The sequence below is a fragment of the Abramis brama genome (assembly GCF_963993115.1).
Source record: "Abramis brama genome assembly, chromosome: 6".
Lineage (NCBI taxonomy): Eukaryota > Metazoa > Chordata > Actinopteri > Cypriniformes > Leuciscidae > Abramis > Abramis brama.
Window position 1 is genome coordinate 18212758 of NC_139968.1, and position 14702 is coordinate 18227459.

The 14702-nt window shown below is 35.3% G+C and overlaps 1 protein-coding gene across 2 annotated transcripts; it reads left to right on the top strand.

Moving 5' to 3' along the window:
- The first annotated feature begins 1495 nt into the window (after positions 1-1495).
- LOC311085006 (coagulation factor XIII B chain-like) lies at positions 1496-12918 on the top strand. Of its 2 annotated transcripts, none has more exons than XM_084117389.1 (9): positions 1496-1774; positions 5486-5672; positions 6322-6498; positions 8138-8299; positions 8432-8611; positions 10280-10471; positions 10925-11116; positions 12297-12482; positions 12637-12918. In XM_084117389.1, exons 2-9 carry the CDS (start codon positions 5603-5605, stop codon positions 12828-12830), a joined length of 1353 nt encoding a protein of 450 aa, XP_083973515.1. In that variant the 5' UTR covers positions 1496-1774; positions 5486-5602; the 3' UTR covers positions 12831-12918. The 2 variants fall into 2 exon arrangements, with proteins under 2 accessions (XP_083973515.1, XP_083973516.1); XM_084117390.1 differs by lacking the exon at positions 1496-1774 and adding an exon at positions 5133-5407.
- The last annotated feature ends 1784 nt before the right edge of the window (positions 12919-14702 follow it).

Below are 14702 nucleotides of genomic sequence, written 5' to 3' on the forward strand. Positions count from 1 at the left end.
CTGAACCACATTTGTGTGGCCATTACAGTTTTTCTGAATTGCTAAAACACATTTCTTGAAACCATTACTCACTTTCTCAAAACCTTAAACACAAAACCAAATTTTCAAACCACATTCACAGAACCTCTGACTCTTCTGGCAAAATCAAACAATTGCCTCAAAACCATTTTGTCTGTGCTCAGAATCAAACAATGCTCTCAGATCATACACACAGCGAGTCAAAATTATAAACACTACAGATCATTCATTAGACACTACATCAAAATATGTAGAACACAGAATCCAAAGCATGCAGTTACAGAAAAAAAAGTATATTGTAACAAAGTAAACAAATTTTACAATTTCGTAAAAAAATATAGTAATGACAACTTACAGTAGTAAGGTAAATAAATTGTATACTGTATTCACTGCAAGTATAGTATTGTACTGAATATTGAATAGTAGGCCTTATCGCATGTTTGTATATTCACCACTTGCATACTGTGAAAATACAGTGACCCAACTGCAAACGCCAAAAAGGTTACAGTAAAAAACTCTAAATGAAAAGCATGTTACAGTAAAGTACACTCAGAAGAGTTGTGCAACTGCAGAATCAAGGTCAGTGAGAGAGATTTTATTCTGCTTCAGCATCATGTCTTCATGTTGGTCCGGCCAGAGGAGTTTCTCCACATCTCAGACACTGTCATCTCTGCAGGCAAAGGGAAAAACCCTAAAGCCAGATCCAGCCTTGACAATATTCTCCATATCTTGCTCTTCCTCGTCCTCATCCTCTTCCTGCTTGTTCACCTCCTCTTACTCATCCTTTTCCATCTCTCCCTCTTATATTGTTTCCATCCATTGTTGGTATCAACATTCAGTGCAACATTTTGAGTAAATGTTGGGACTCTGAACTGACTTGTATTATGCACAGTTGGTTTGGTCACATCATTAGAAATAAGTGTGAACAATTTTGAGTCGTTGTGTGTAAACGATGACAACTGTGTTGCAGTTGTGCTTAACTTTCGCCTACCTGTGTTTAGCATTTTGAAACATAAGTGCATCACAGTGCAAAATGTGTTTAGTGAGTGAGAATGTGTTTAGAGTTTTGAAAAAAGAGTGCATGAGATTTGCAAACAGTGTTGTAACTACCTGAACTTGTTTAATGTTTTACAGAAAGAGCGATTTATTCGACAAATTGGTTTAGACTATTGAGAATTTTGGTTCAGAGAATGGGGTTTAGTGTTTTAGCAATTCAGAAAAACTGTAATATGTTTAAGATTTTTTTAAATGAAAATGAAAAGAGGCAGAGTGGTGTTTTATAACATATTTTGTTTTATTGTAGCCTAAATATACATAAAGAGATAACCGGAGTTGCCAGAGCGAGCTGAGTGACGCTATCAAGTACGCTGCTGTTCCATTTGCAGAATTAGCCTATCGGACTTGCGTCCTCCCGTTCTCAGGAGTTCGTTCTCCTTAGTCGAACTTGTCAAGTCCGAACTACCAAGGACTCAAGTCTGAAGTTTGCGTACTTGGTATTGAGAAACGGCTAGTATCACAGAGACAAAGGACAAGTTTGTGAGATGTAGGGTACAGTACTGTAAAAATAGGGGTACAAGTAGGCAAAAAAAAAATTGCAAAGAGCAAAGCAGACAGAGTAGTAATTTCTGATCAATTTTGAGCTACTATGATAGAACATGTTTTCGTTCATCAAAAGACAATGAGATTTGAAAATTTGTTTTGAGATTAAAAATGTACTTCTCCCTGAACTTTTTGATGGTACAGTAAGGTGTCACGGGTAAGTCTACAAACAGAATAGCAGTCCATAGATATCTTTCAAGAACTATATGTTTTGAACAATGTGTTTTCTATTTTTTGGTGTATTGTTTACTGACTGCTTGATATGTAAATCATTTTGATCACTTTGTCTATGATTTGAGAGCAGTGTTTGATTTTGAACACAGGTAAAACTGTTTTGAGGCGAAAGTTTCATTTTGCAAGAGGAGTCAGAGGTTTTGTAAATAGTGCTTGAAGATGAGGTTTTGTGTTTAATGTTTTCAGAAAATGGAGCAAGATTTCAGAAATTGTGTTTTAGCAATTGAGAAAAACTGTATTAGCCATTAAAAGCATAGTGACAACAGTTTACATTATGTATTAATCATTTAATCTACTGTCCAATAAAGTCTAGTAAGCATATATTGACAATCATAAATTCAAACTTCACAAATATGATGTTTGTAAAATAAAAATGCAGACAATCAGATGCTATAATTTTTTCTTGTTCCTAGCTGTGGGTCCAAATAATGTCACAATTAAAAAAAAAAAAAAAAATCCCTTAAAATAATGGTTAATTGCTAAATATCTTCTTTACAGTTTTTTACAATCGCTATGACAATTTTTTCAATACTTTTAACAAATTTCCTAAACTCTTAACGCACCAGCACACCTACAACACACAATTGGCAAAGAATTTATTTCATCACACATTGTAAACTAAACTCCAAAACTAATTTTCAAAATACAACAATACACTAACACTACATGTCTACCAAAACACTAACACATGTTCTCATCCAACAGGAACATTTAGTCAATCATAGCACAATGTCATAAAAACACTAACATCAGATGGAATTACAGAAACTGCATTATTTTATATGTGTCAGGTCTGCCCCTATACAATAGACAGTATATTGTATTGATCATAGATTGTGTTTTACACTGCAGTTTCTTTTGAAGTCTCTCTACATTTTTGTTTTGTTTGTAATGTAAATGCATGCATTTGTAATGTAAATGCTATTGTTGTTGTTGTTTGTTTTTGCAGCAGAAATTCAATACAACAAAATAAATGACCCTTCTTAGAGTAGCTTTATAGAATGTATGGTTTATGAAAAAAGAAAACAGAGACAGAATTGCTGCAGTAACGGCTTTATTTGCAACAGGACATTTCTGCAAGATAACAAAATATGCAATATAGCTGCCATTTACAGTATTACTGTATGTGAAAATACAAAATATACAAACAGAAAAAGCCACCTTCTAATCTGCCCGGTCTTCTGCATTTGGGCACATGTTCTCAACAGCATCACACCTGATATCTTCCCTGGCAAGGCATCTTGGGAAAAATCTTTTGGCATGCCTTATCCACCCCTGGCAGTGTTCAGCTGTGAGGTCTTGGTATGCAGCATCTTTTGCATACAGGAGGGACATTTGGTCCTGTGGAATAATGGTCAGAAACCTTTCATCTCCAGGCTGAGAAAACTCCTCAATGGGGTTGAGGAAAGGGAAGTAAGGGGCAAGGAAAATGGACATCACCCTCTGATGGGTGTCAAACCAGACTGTGACTATATACGGGAATGGTGGAATGCCACATTGTCCCATATTTGCATAACTTCAATCAGCTGTTTCTCAGTAACAATAGAATAAAATACAGGGGATATATTTGTGTTTCAATTCACAGACATCTAACAGACATCTGCAGAGCTGCAGGCTGGGCGACACCTAACACATTTGCGAGATTCTACAATCTCCGAGTGGAGCCAGTTTCTTCTCATGTACTCGCCTCAACTAGCCGGTACTAGATTCTGCTCAGGTGTCTTAGCTTGCTCGCCATTTCCTCTCTACGGATGGGATACGTGCGATATTTTACTCAGGTGAGCCTAGTGAGCCTAATAATTGCATATTTCCGCTGAGATATGCTTCCCAGTGTACCTTGGTATTCCTGTGTTAAGTAGGACTCCTTCGTCCGTGCCAGTCTCACGACAGGGAGCTCAGACTTACGCAGGACACTGGAAGACAGTCGAGAGGTAGCGTTATTACACTGGGAACCCCATTCGTCGTCATCCGACGTAACTCGGAGTGACAACGAAAGGGAACGTCTCGGTTACGTATGTAACCCTCGTTCCCTGAGTAGGGAACGGAGACGTTACGTCTCCCTGCCACTTCCGCTGTACCGCTGGAACACCTGAGCTCAGTCTCGGCTCCTCAGCGAAGACATATCTGCATGTTGCCGGCGTACTTCCTTATATACCCACGCGGTGGGGCGGAGTTACGCTATGCAAATTCCGCAGACCCATGGCATTTCTTTGCCATTGGCTCGGTTTATATACTCGAAGGTGATAGGATTTCTAAGCGAAACCCCATTCGTCGTCATCCGACGTAACGTCTCCGTTCCCTACTCAGGGAACGAGGGTTACATACGTAACAGAGACGTTATCTGTTCTGACAGTGTTAAAGCATTGGTAAATTTGGCAGTAAAAATCCATTGTTTTGGTCTTGTTTGAGCAGCTTGTGTGTAAAAGAAGTTCAAGCATTTTAAATTTGTGTTAATTGTATGCATTTTGTGAAAAAGCAACAATAAATGTGTTAATAGTATAGCTTACACAGACAGATGTAGTGCTGTTAAAAGTTTTGGAAAATTGTTAAAAGTATTGACAAATCTGTCATAGCAATCGTAAAAAACTGTAAGAACTCTGTTACTCAAGCTATTTTAATAAATAAATAATTAAACAAAATAATACGTTTAAAAGATTAAACTTAAATGAAAATAAGTTTATCAGTTACTACAAATCAAGCTTTGATCCAAAACTCTTTTTTTTAATCCTATGAATTTTGTCTGTTTAATTTTTTATGTTATGTAGGCCTAATGCTTATTGTTATAAAAAATTCTAATCAAATTAGGGGGTTTAATATTTAGACATGTCTCAAGTTTGGTATATGGTTGCAATTGTTTTGCAAACCTCAAAAAAATAAAACAACTCCATATAGTATTTAGTTTGACATTTATCTTCACAGTCAGCATTTTCTGAAGGTTCAGCACTCTTTCTTCAATTACTATTTAAAAATGATGCATTTCTTAAAGAGTTCCAGGCCGTGTTTTGAACATATTCATTGAATGTGCCAAGAATCTGTTATCACATGACAACCATTTGCAAATAAAGTTAAAGACCTTTGAGTTTAATAAATCAGCGTTTACAAAAAGTCAACACTGTAAGATCCAGTAAATGACATCCAGTTTTTCCAACTTTTTTTTTTTTTTTTTTAGTGTTTTCTAAGAGACAACAACAATCTAAGTACAGGCAAATACTTTAAGGGTCAAACTCTTCTTCTGCCTCTCTTTTTTGTCAGTTCAATAGATTGCTCAATTCTAATGGACACATTTTGCAATGGGAGTTACATTAATTTTGCATTACAATGTCCAAAAGTTAAAAAGTGTTGTGAATCTTTTTCAATCTCAATCTTTTCTATGCTCTATCATTCATCACATAATGTACTTTATAATTTGGTTCAAGAAGAACATGATCCAGTGAAAACCATTAACAGATTAAGCTACAGATTTCAGATTCAAACATGGCAATTATTCCGGAACCTGCCCTTTGCTTCCTGTTCATATGTTGCATAAATATGACTCAAGAAGTCTGAATTCTCTAAAGTAAATTGTATTTTGGTGTGTCTAAATGACAAATGCGAATTGCTGCATCAGATAAGATTTTCTTTTTTTCATTTACAGTGGTCTGGTGTCAGCAAAACCTCTCTTTGACTTTGGTAAATGATTAATTTGTTGATCCTCAAGCAGACAAGAGTATCAGAGACAGACCAACAAAGATACTTGTGAATTGAGATCAAAATGAGAGTTCCAGTAAAACTCCTCGGCTTCGTCTTTTGGTTGTTTTTCTTTAATTGTGGCCAATGTCAAGGTAAGTGCTTTTTGTTTTTGTTTTTTTAATGTTTTTTTTTTTTTTTTTTTTACTTTTTCATGTAGATTTTATTGAATTGAACATGAATTTTATATTATATGCACTTCCCAAAACATTTAACTGTAGCTCTAGAGAGTGTTGACTAGTTGTGCAAGTACTTCACCATTTAATATACACAGTTGTGTCGTTGTGTGATTTTTGTGATTCTCAAAATATCTTTGAAAAAACATTAAATATGAAAACATAAAACCAGTTAAAAAATCTTAATATGCTGATGGTGAAACAGTGATAGTGAACTGCATGACAGGTCATATCAGATTAAATTGTACTTAAAAAAATAAGTAAAAAATACTTAAAAAAATATAGATAAAAAAGTGTAAAAACATTGTGTTCATAGTTTTTAAAAGAAAAGCAAATGAAATCAATCAGAGCTCATGGGTGGGATAATAATGTCCCTTTCTGTGAGTTTACGCTTCCTTGGAAGTTTTTCGTTTTTGTCTTTGTCTGTCAGTCATACTGAGAGAAATTGAGAATTTGCCTTTATCTTGAACATTTTCAATATCCAATCAAGTCATTATACATCTGCATAATGACGATTCAAAAAAATATGAGATCAGAATTTTAAAGTTTTTAAACTGTTTCCTCACAGCAAAGCAGAAATCGTGCCCTGATCTATCCGTGGAAAACGGGTTCACATACAGCCACCCCTCCAGTGAAGAAGAAATCTTTTACTCCTGCAACACGGGTTATAAACCCTTCACTGGGAACTGGTGGGATTCAGTGACATGCAGCAAAGGCTCTTGGTCTGAAGAACCTCGGTGCATCCGTGAGTTTCATTACAGTTTTTCACGATTGCTATGACAGATTTTTCAATACTTTTAACAATTTTCCAAAACTCTTAACACAGTTAGCACTACATCCGTCTGCGTAAGCTATACTATTAACACATTTCTTGTTGCTTTAACACAAAATGCATACAATTAACACAAATTTAAAATGCTTGAACTTCTTTTACACACAAGCTCAAACAAGACCAAAACAATGGATTTTTACTGCCAAATTTACCAATGCTTTAACACTGTATGTCAGAACAGATAACACCACGTGCTAAACCTAACCTTACAGGCTAAAGTCAAGGTAAACAGCTGTTTATATAGTGAACTGAAACACAAATATATCCCCTGTATTTTATTATATTCTTACTGAGAAACAGCTGATTGAATTATGCAAATAATTAGAAGATGACTCTTTTTTTCATTCTTCTGGTGCTTTTTCTGTTCGTATATTTTGTATTTTCACATTATTCCATTGCTAGTGAGAAACAGCTGATTGAAGTTATGCAAATATGGGACAATGGGGCATTCCACCATTCCCGTCTAGTCACAGCCAGGTTTGACGCCCATCAGAGGATGATGTCCATTTTCCTTGCCCCTTATTTCCCTTTCCTCAACCCCATTGAGGAGTTTTCTCAGCCTGGAGTTGAAAGGTTTTTGACCATAGTCCACAGGACCAAATGTCCCTCCTGTATGCAAAAGATGCTGCAAACCAAGACATCACAGCTGGACACTACCAGGATAAGGCATGCCAAAAGATTCTTCCCAAGATGCCTTGCCAGGGAAGATATGGTGTGATGTGGATGAGAACGTGGACAAATGCAGAAGACTGGGCAGATAAGAAGATGGCCTTTTCTGTTTGTATATTTTGTATTTTCACATACAGTAATACTGTAAATGGCAGCTATATTGCATATTTTTGTTATCTTGCAGAAATGTCCTGTTGCAAATAAAGCCGTTACTGCAGCAATTCTGTCTCTGTCTTCTTTTTTTCACAAACCATACATTCTATAAAGCTACTCTAAGAAGGGTCATTTATTTTGTTGTATTGAATTTCTGCTGCAAAAAAACAAAAACAACAACAACAAAATGCATGCATTTACATTACAAACAAAACAAAAATGTAGAGAGACTTCAAAAAAAAAAAAAACTGCAGTGCAAAACACAATCTATGATCAATACAGTATACTGTCTGTTGTATAAGGGCAGACCTGACACATATAAAATAATGCAGTTTCTGTAATTTCAGCTGATGATAGTGTTTTTTTTGTCATTGTGTTATGATTGACTAAATGTTCCTGTTGGAAGAGAACATGTGTTAGTGTTTTGAATAATTATTTGATTTTGAAACATGTTTGCAGTGTTTTGTTAGACATAGTGTATTGTGTTAGTGTATTATTGTATTTTGAAAATTAGTTTTGGAGTTTAGTTTGCAATGTGTGATTTTGAGCATGAAATTAACCGTTTTGCCAATTGTGTGTTTTAGGTGTGTTGGTGCGTTAAGAGTTTAGGAAACTTGTTAAATGTATTGAAAAAACTGTCATAGCGATTGTAAAAAACTGTATTGTCAGTCTCAGGTGTTAGACGAATGATAGTGTACTGAAATGTGCTTCCTGTTTTCTGTCTTTACAGGGGAGGAAGAATGTGGTGCTTTTCCCAGTGTTCACCATGGAAAACTAAAGCAAAGCCCTCGTGATCGAGGAACTCTTGAAGTGGAATGTGATCCAGGGTTCAAATCAACTCAAAGCTACATTACATGTACCAGAGGTACATGGGAGAAACCAGTTTGTGAGGGTGAGCTTCTCAAACTCTTACTATATTTTTGTGAGGAGCAGCGACAGCATATAGTGGACAATATAATCTATTGACAATATTAATCTCAGTCTGATTGGATTTCATGAATTTATTTTAATATTTTTTTTTTAGTGGGCATCAGTTGTAACATTCCTCCAAAGGTGGAAAATGCATTCATAACATCTAAACCTGAAGAATTTTATGCACATGGATCTAGAGTAACATACAAATGTCGAAGCTCATATTTAATGAATGGGAAGAGTACAGTTTTCTGCCGCAATAAAAAGTGGGAAGAAACACCAACATGTGAAGGTAAGATTTTGATTGGTGATGATAACTGACTTTTAAAACGTCTTACAGATTAGTAAAAAATAAAATAATAATAATAATCTTGTATGTGAAAATGAAGAGAGACTGTTAGATATTTGACAATCAAGAGGAATAACATCAAGTCCACAGATAATTTGTGGTGGGGACAACAATAATTACAAAATCAATTTGCTTTGAAGACTCAGTAAAATCATAATTTGAGTTTAGTCCATGTGCACTACATTAATATGTTATTGTAATGTTAAACATTATCAGTTTTTGCTGATATATGCTGGACGTCCAATCAAATGCTAGCCTAGAAATCTAGACGCACCCTAGCGGCAGCAAAATGTATTTTGCAGCCAGGGCAGTCTAGCAACTCTCCATTGACTTTCGAGCTGCAAAAACCTAAATTGGGTCAGGCCAATCACATCGTGTATAGAGTAAGCGAGGCGGGCTTAACATAACGACGACAGAGTTGCGACGGTTCCCTGCCACTTGAAAACAAAGAATGACGGCTGCTGCTGGCGAACATCTTTCGAATCGGCTTTGTCCGCGACTCTGGAGGACTTGGAGTTAAGTTTTTCTTTGAGAAAAGAGCATAGAACAGCACTTAAGTCATTCTTTAAAAAAGGAAGATGTGTTCGTAGTTTTGCCGGCCAGATATGGCAAAAGTTGAATCTATCAACTAGCGCCGCTGTTGGGAAAACGCTCTGGTTGGGTGAAGCGCTGTCCTATTGCGTGCAGAGGGAATTTGAAAGATAGCCGTTTATCCCACCCCTCAGATTGAGCCGTGTCTATGGTGAGTTGCCAGACCTAACATCTTGATGTAGGTCTGGCTTGCCAGGCTAATCAAATGCTGTCTAGAATCAAAATCAAATGAGTGTTTTAGTGCCATTGTAGTCCTTTCTTATAAAAAAGTTTCTAACCTGAGAAAAAGGATTGAGTGATTTAAAAATGGTCACAATAATCCTTGGTGAAATCGCAAAATAAAATGATGATAGCAACTCTTTAAATAAAGTAGTAGGGACACTAAGTATAATGTACACACCTGAATGCATCTAAAGCTATTAATGAGGACATTTTTAAATAATATATCTGACTCCACAGTCTCTCGCCACATATATTTTTTTCTTGTTTTGTTTTTTTGGCACATGAGAAAGATACGAGTATGGAAATAAAGCTATTCAATGAAATTCCAGAAGGACGATGAATCTGTGAAAATGGAAAATGGAGTGAAAACTTCTGCACAAGAGAGTCACTTAAAATGTAATGAATCAAAAATCACATTTACTTACATAATGGTAAAAAATTACTATACATGACAAACATCAGCTGGGACTGATGGTGAATTAAGTGGAAAAATGTCATTTGTTTTATTAATTTATTTGTATCACTAACAGACCTTAGTCAGGATATGCATTATATTGTGTATTGTATTATATTATCTTGAATTTTTCATGAGGTTGTTAGGGATAGATGTATACTTCAATTTTAGCTCAGTTTTCTTTACTGTAACGCTGCTTGTTGAATTTATAACAAAAATGTAATTGTTATGCTAAACCACTAATTTTGCAAAAGTAATTAGCATAGTTACTCTTGAACACTGGGCCACAAAGTATAAAAGCTTCTGTGTGGATAAATATGTGATCTAATGTCTGCTTTCTCTAGAGGCAACATGTCCTCTAAACACAGCAGTGGAAGACTTAGAAATAGAGCGATTCCCTGATATTGAGGGTCCCGTCAAACATGGACACAAGTTAATATTTTCATGCAATGGACAAGGGCTGATGTTAAAAGGACAGAGAGAAATCACCTGTCAGCCAAGTGGAGAATGGAGCAGCCCTTTCCCTAAATGTGAAGGTAAGGACACAGACGGCAAAAGCCTTGGATTGGACAAAGATAGATGTTGTGGTTTAATTCTTTTCAGGGAAATGACTTCAGAAATATTAGACTTTATTAACAAACAAAGCCGAGTACCCTTCTGCAGAAAGACGCCCGCAGAAAGACCCTCCAGAAAGATTGTCCAGCAAACGTATATACCTTCTCCTTGTCCCAAAGATGCTAATACATTCTATAGGTATTTTGAGAAATAGTTTGTACCATGTGACTTTACTGAAATAGAATTCTCTGCTGTAACAACACAGCTCTCAGGTTCCAAAGTCAATTCAAAAGTCACACACAGAGGAAATAATAGTGTACAAAAAATAGTTAAATTACTTATTTTCTAAATAATAAAATCTTCAACATTGATCAATGATAGATCTGTTGTTCACATGGAGGATGCTTGATTTATCAAATCTTTATGTTCTTTAGAGATAATGTGTGTCGCAAACCTGACTGTAAACATGAGATCAGACGGACACCCGGGGCCTGAGGTTTCAATCAGACCTGGACACACAATAACTCTTTCATGTGTTGGGAAGGGATCGGAATTACAAGGACAGAGTGAAATCACCTGCTTGCCAACTGGAGAATGGGACGAGCCATTTCCTAAATGTGTAGGAGGTAACCCTTACGAACATAAATATATGGGAATATACTGCAAAATATAATGTGTTATATTACATAATACATTTCCATATATGGGAAAGTACTCCTTATATTTTTCAATATACTGCAATATATGCATTGACCATGTATAGCTATATACTGATACATATAAAATATTTAGAAATTAAGGCAAAAATAGCATTACATGTAATATTCATGAAGTTGAATCCTTTAATGTGTACACATATTTCACATACATGTTCCCATAAATGTGAATGTATGTACACGCATATATACACACATTCACGGAATGAGTTGCACCAGATTTCTAGTTCCCAGCATGCTTTGCTTCTGACTGTTAAAGAAGAGTACATTTTACAATTAAGTGCTATTTCATGTGTTTTGGTCAATATTAATGTAGTGGGAGAGCTGCTAGTGTTTAATGTTCTGTTATTTTGGAATTTAAAAGGTTTTCTGTAATGTGTTTTGGGGGTTATTGTGCTGAAGAGTAGAGCCTGTGGTTAGTTTGACAATAATTAGCAAAACACCATTAAGACTATGGGCCCTATTATACACCCAGCGCAATGTAGTGCCAGGCAGATGTTTCGACGGCCTGCGCCACATTGTTTAAATAGCATATGCGCCCATGGGCGCGCTGGTCTGAAGGGAATGAGAGATGAGACTCTGATTGGTTTAACGCACGTAAAGCCTAAAACACACCCATTACTCATAGCTGAGTTTTATTAGCAGTGTTTGCAAGCATCACTATTGCTCATGTTAAAGTAAATGCTCAACTTTGATACGTAATTCATTGGCACATCATCTCTCTTGATTTGGGCCAAGAAGATGTCCTAGCAACCACCCAGAATAACCTAGCAACAGCATAGCTACGCACTAGCACTGTGGCGATGAGCTTTACATGCATAACCGCAACTTCAGACACAAATTTAGATTTGGTTATAACATATTATATAGAAATATCCACAGATCTCTTCAATACAGAAAGGCATTTTTTAAAACATTTTAGAAGACCCCAAATTCACATTTTAATAATGTTCATTACATAAAATCATGTTCTATGGTTGAAGGCCATAAAAAGGCATGTGGCTTGTGATGGGGCTTGAGGTTTATAAATGTCATTTGCCAATTTTTGTGGTGATCTAAAAATAAAAAAAGAACTTTGCTTTGCCTTCAGGGAAATGTGAGCGACCACCACAAGTAGAATTTGCAGATACAACAGAAATGACAAAACCTGAATACAATTCAGGGGAGAGAGTTGAATACGTCTGCTTTAATAAATACACACTGGTTCAGCGTCAGTCCTACTCCAAATACATGACCTGTGAACAAGGCGAATGGAGAGGGAATATTAAGTGTTTGAGTAAGTATGAACACTCTAAACCATACATCAAAGACACATTAGGCTTTTCTAACTGTATTTTATTTTGTAAGTTTGATGTAATCTTATAGTTGTTCTGGTTCTGATGAATCAATGAATGTATATTGTGACAGTGACAGTGAGATGTTTGTTTCAGAGCCTTGTTCAGTGACGGTGGAGGAAATGGATAAAAGAGGTATACAGCTGCGACATCGTCCACGGGAAAAGATATTCTCAGCACATGAGGATAGAATCGAGTTTGCATGTCAGAGGGGCAAACATTTAATAGGCAGTATCCTCCTAATACAATACTGTACTGATGGAGAGATGGATTTGCCTGAGTGTGTGTGACAAGGAGAATAAAACATCACTGATGCATCAGCTGTACTACTAATAAAAAAATAATTAAAAAAAATTCTAAATAAATCCTTTTTCCCAATTCAGTTTCTCTGTTTTGAATTCTTGCAATTAAAACTCAATGATAAAAGCAACATGTTTAAATGTGCATGTAAATGACATTAACTGGTCATCCCTTTGTCCAATCTTTCATCACATTTTCAAAACTCTAAACACAATTAGCACAACATTTGTCTGTTGTGACCATACTATCAACACAATTCATGTTTTTCACATGATATATACAGTCAATTAACACATTTCTAAAATGCTTAAATTTTCTTTTCACAAAAGCTTACCCAATATCAAAATCATGGATCTTTCAGGTCTTATTTACAAATGATTAAACACCGTATGACAGAAATGAAAGCATTATGTACTAAACCTTAAATAAAGCTTCTACTTCTGCAACAACAGAAGCTCAAAAAAAAAATGAAATATTGAAACAACTGATAAGCATTTTTAGGTAGATCAGTAGTATCTATCAGGGTCATTGTGTCAAAATGATTAATGACTTTGACCTTTGACCTTTTGACAGGTTGAACTTCCGGTGACCTTTATGATTGATGGGTTGAACTTCCCGAATGAGGTCATGGGATTAACCTTTGCCCTATCGATCATGTAGTTTGACAGTTAGTTTTGCCCTATTGACCTTCCTATGCTAAATCATAGTTTTGACGGATAGTTTGACCTATTTTAACAGAACAGATGTTTTGACGGATAGTTTTTTTACGGATAGTTTGACGGATAGTTTTGACGGCTTCAAACAGCCGGTGTCATGTTCTAGTTATGTGTGTGTGTGTCACAGACAACAAGCTTTGTGTCATATATGTGTGTGTGTGGTGTGTCACAGGCACCCCCTCGCATTCCAGAGCATCGGGCACTGACATCTGAACATGTGCTGAAACAACATCACATCCTTTTTAAAGTAAAATCTACTGAAACCAATTATTTTAGTTTTAGATGAATAAAAAATCATCTTACATAAACATTCTATCCTTTATATAAATGATATAATCTAAAATAATTATCTTACATAAAACATTCTATCCTTTATATTCTATCCTTTATATAATTTATATATTCTAAAACAATTAAACTAAGGTTGAAAAATATTCTGTTCTTTTAAAAGTATATAAATGAAATGCTTATACAATAAATATCTTGCTAAAACGTATATAATGAAATGCTTATAAAAATAAAAAATCATCTTACATTTTAGAGAGAGTTGAAGAAGTGACTCCTAACACATCATTGTCCATACGAATGGGTCACAAAAATAATTAAACTAAGGTTGAAAAAAATATTCTGTTCTTTTTAAAAGTATATAATGAAATACTTATAAAATCTACCGAACCAAGTATTTCAGTTTTAGATGAACAAAACTGTCTCAAAACATAGGGAGCATGTGAGCTCTGACATATGAAACAGGAACCCACTCCACATTCCTGAGCACGGTGAAAGTGAGAATAATGTTTTATATTTCACACAATAATATAAAATAAATATCTTACTAAAAAAATCTACTGAAACCAATTATTTTAGTTTTAGATGAATAAATAAAATTCATCTTACATGTTTAGAAACTTACAACTCTTGAACTTACATGTTCAAGAAGGTCTTAAGAGAGTTAACATAAATCACCGATGTGGTTCTCTCTCACACCAGCGTCTCTGACTCAGAGGAGTGTATTCAGTGATGGGATGAGACATTGTGAATGTTGTGTTGAATTTACTTCAAAGTAAAATCTTAAAAGTTTAAATGATATCTTTTAAAAATAAAAGATGTTTTAAATAAATTATTAAAAGTCTTAATAAAAACAAAATA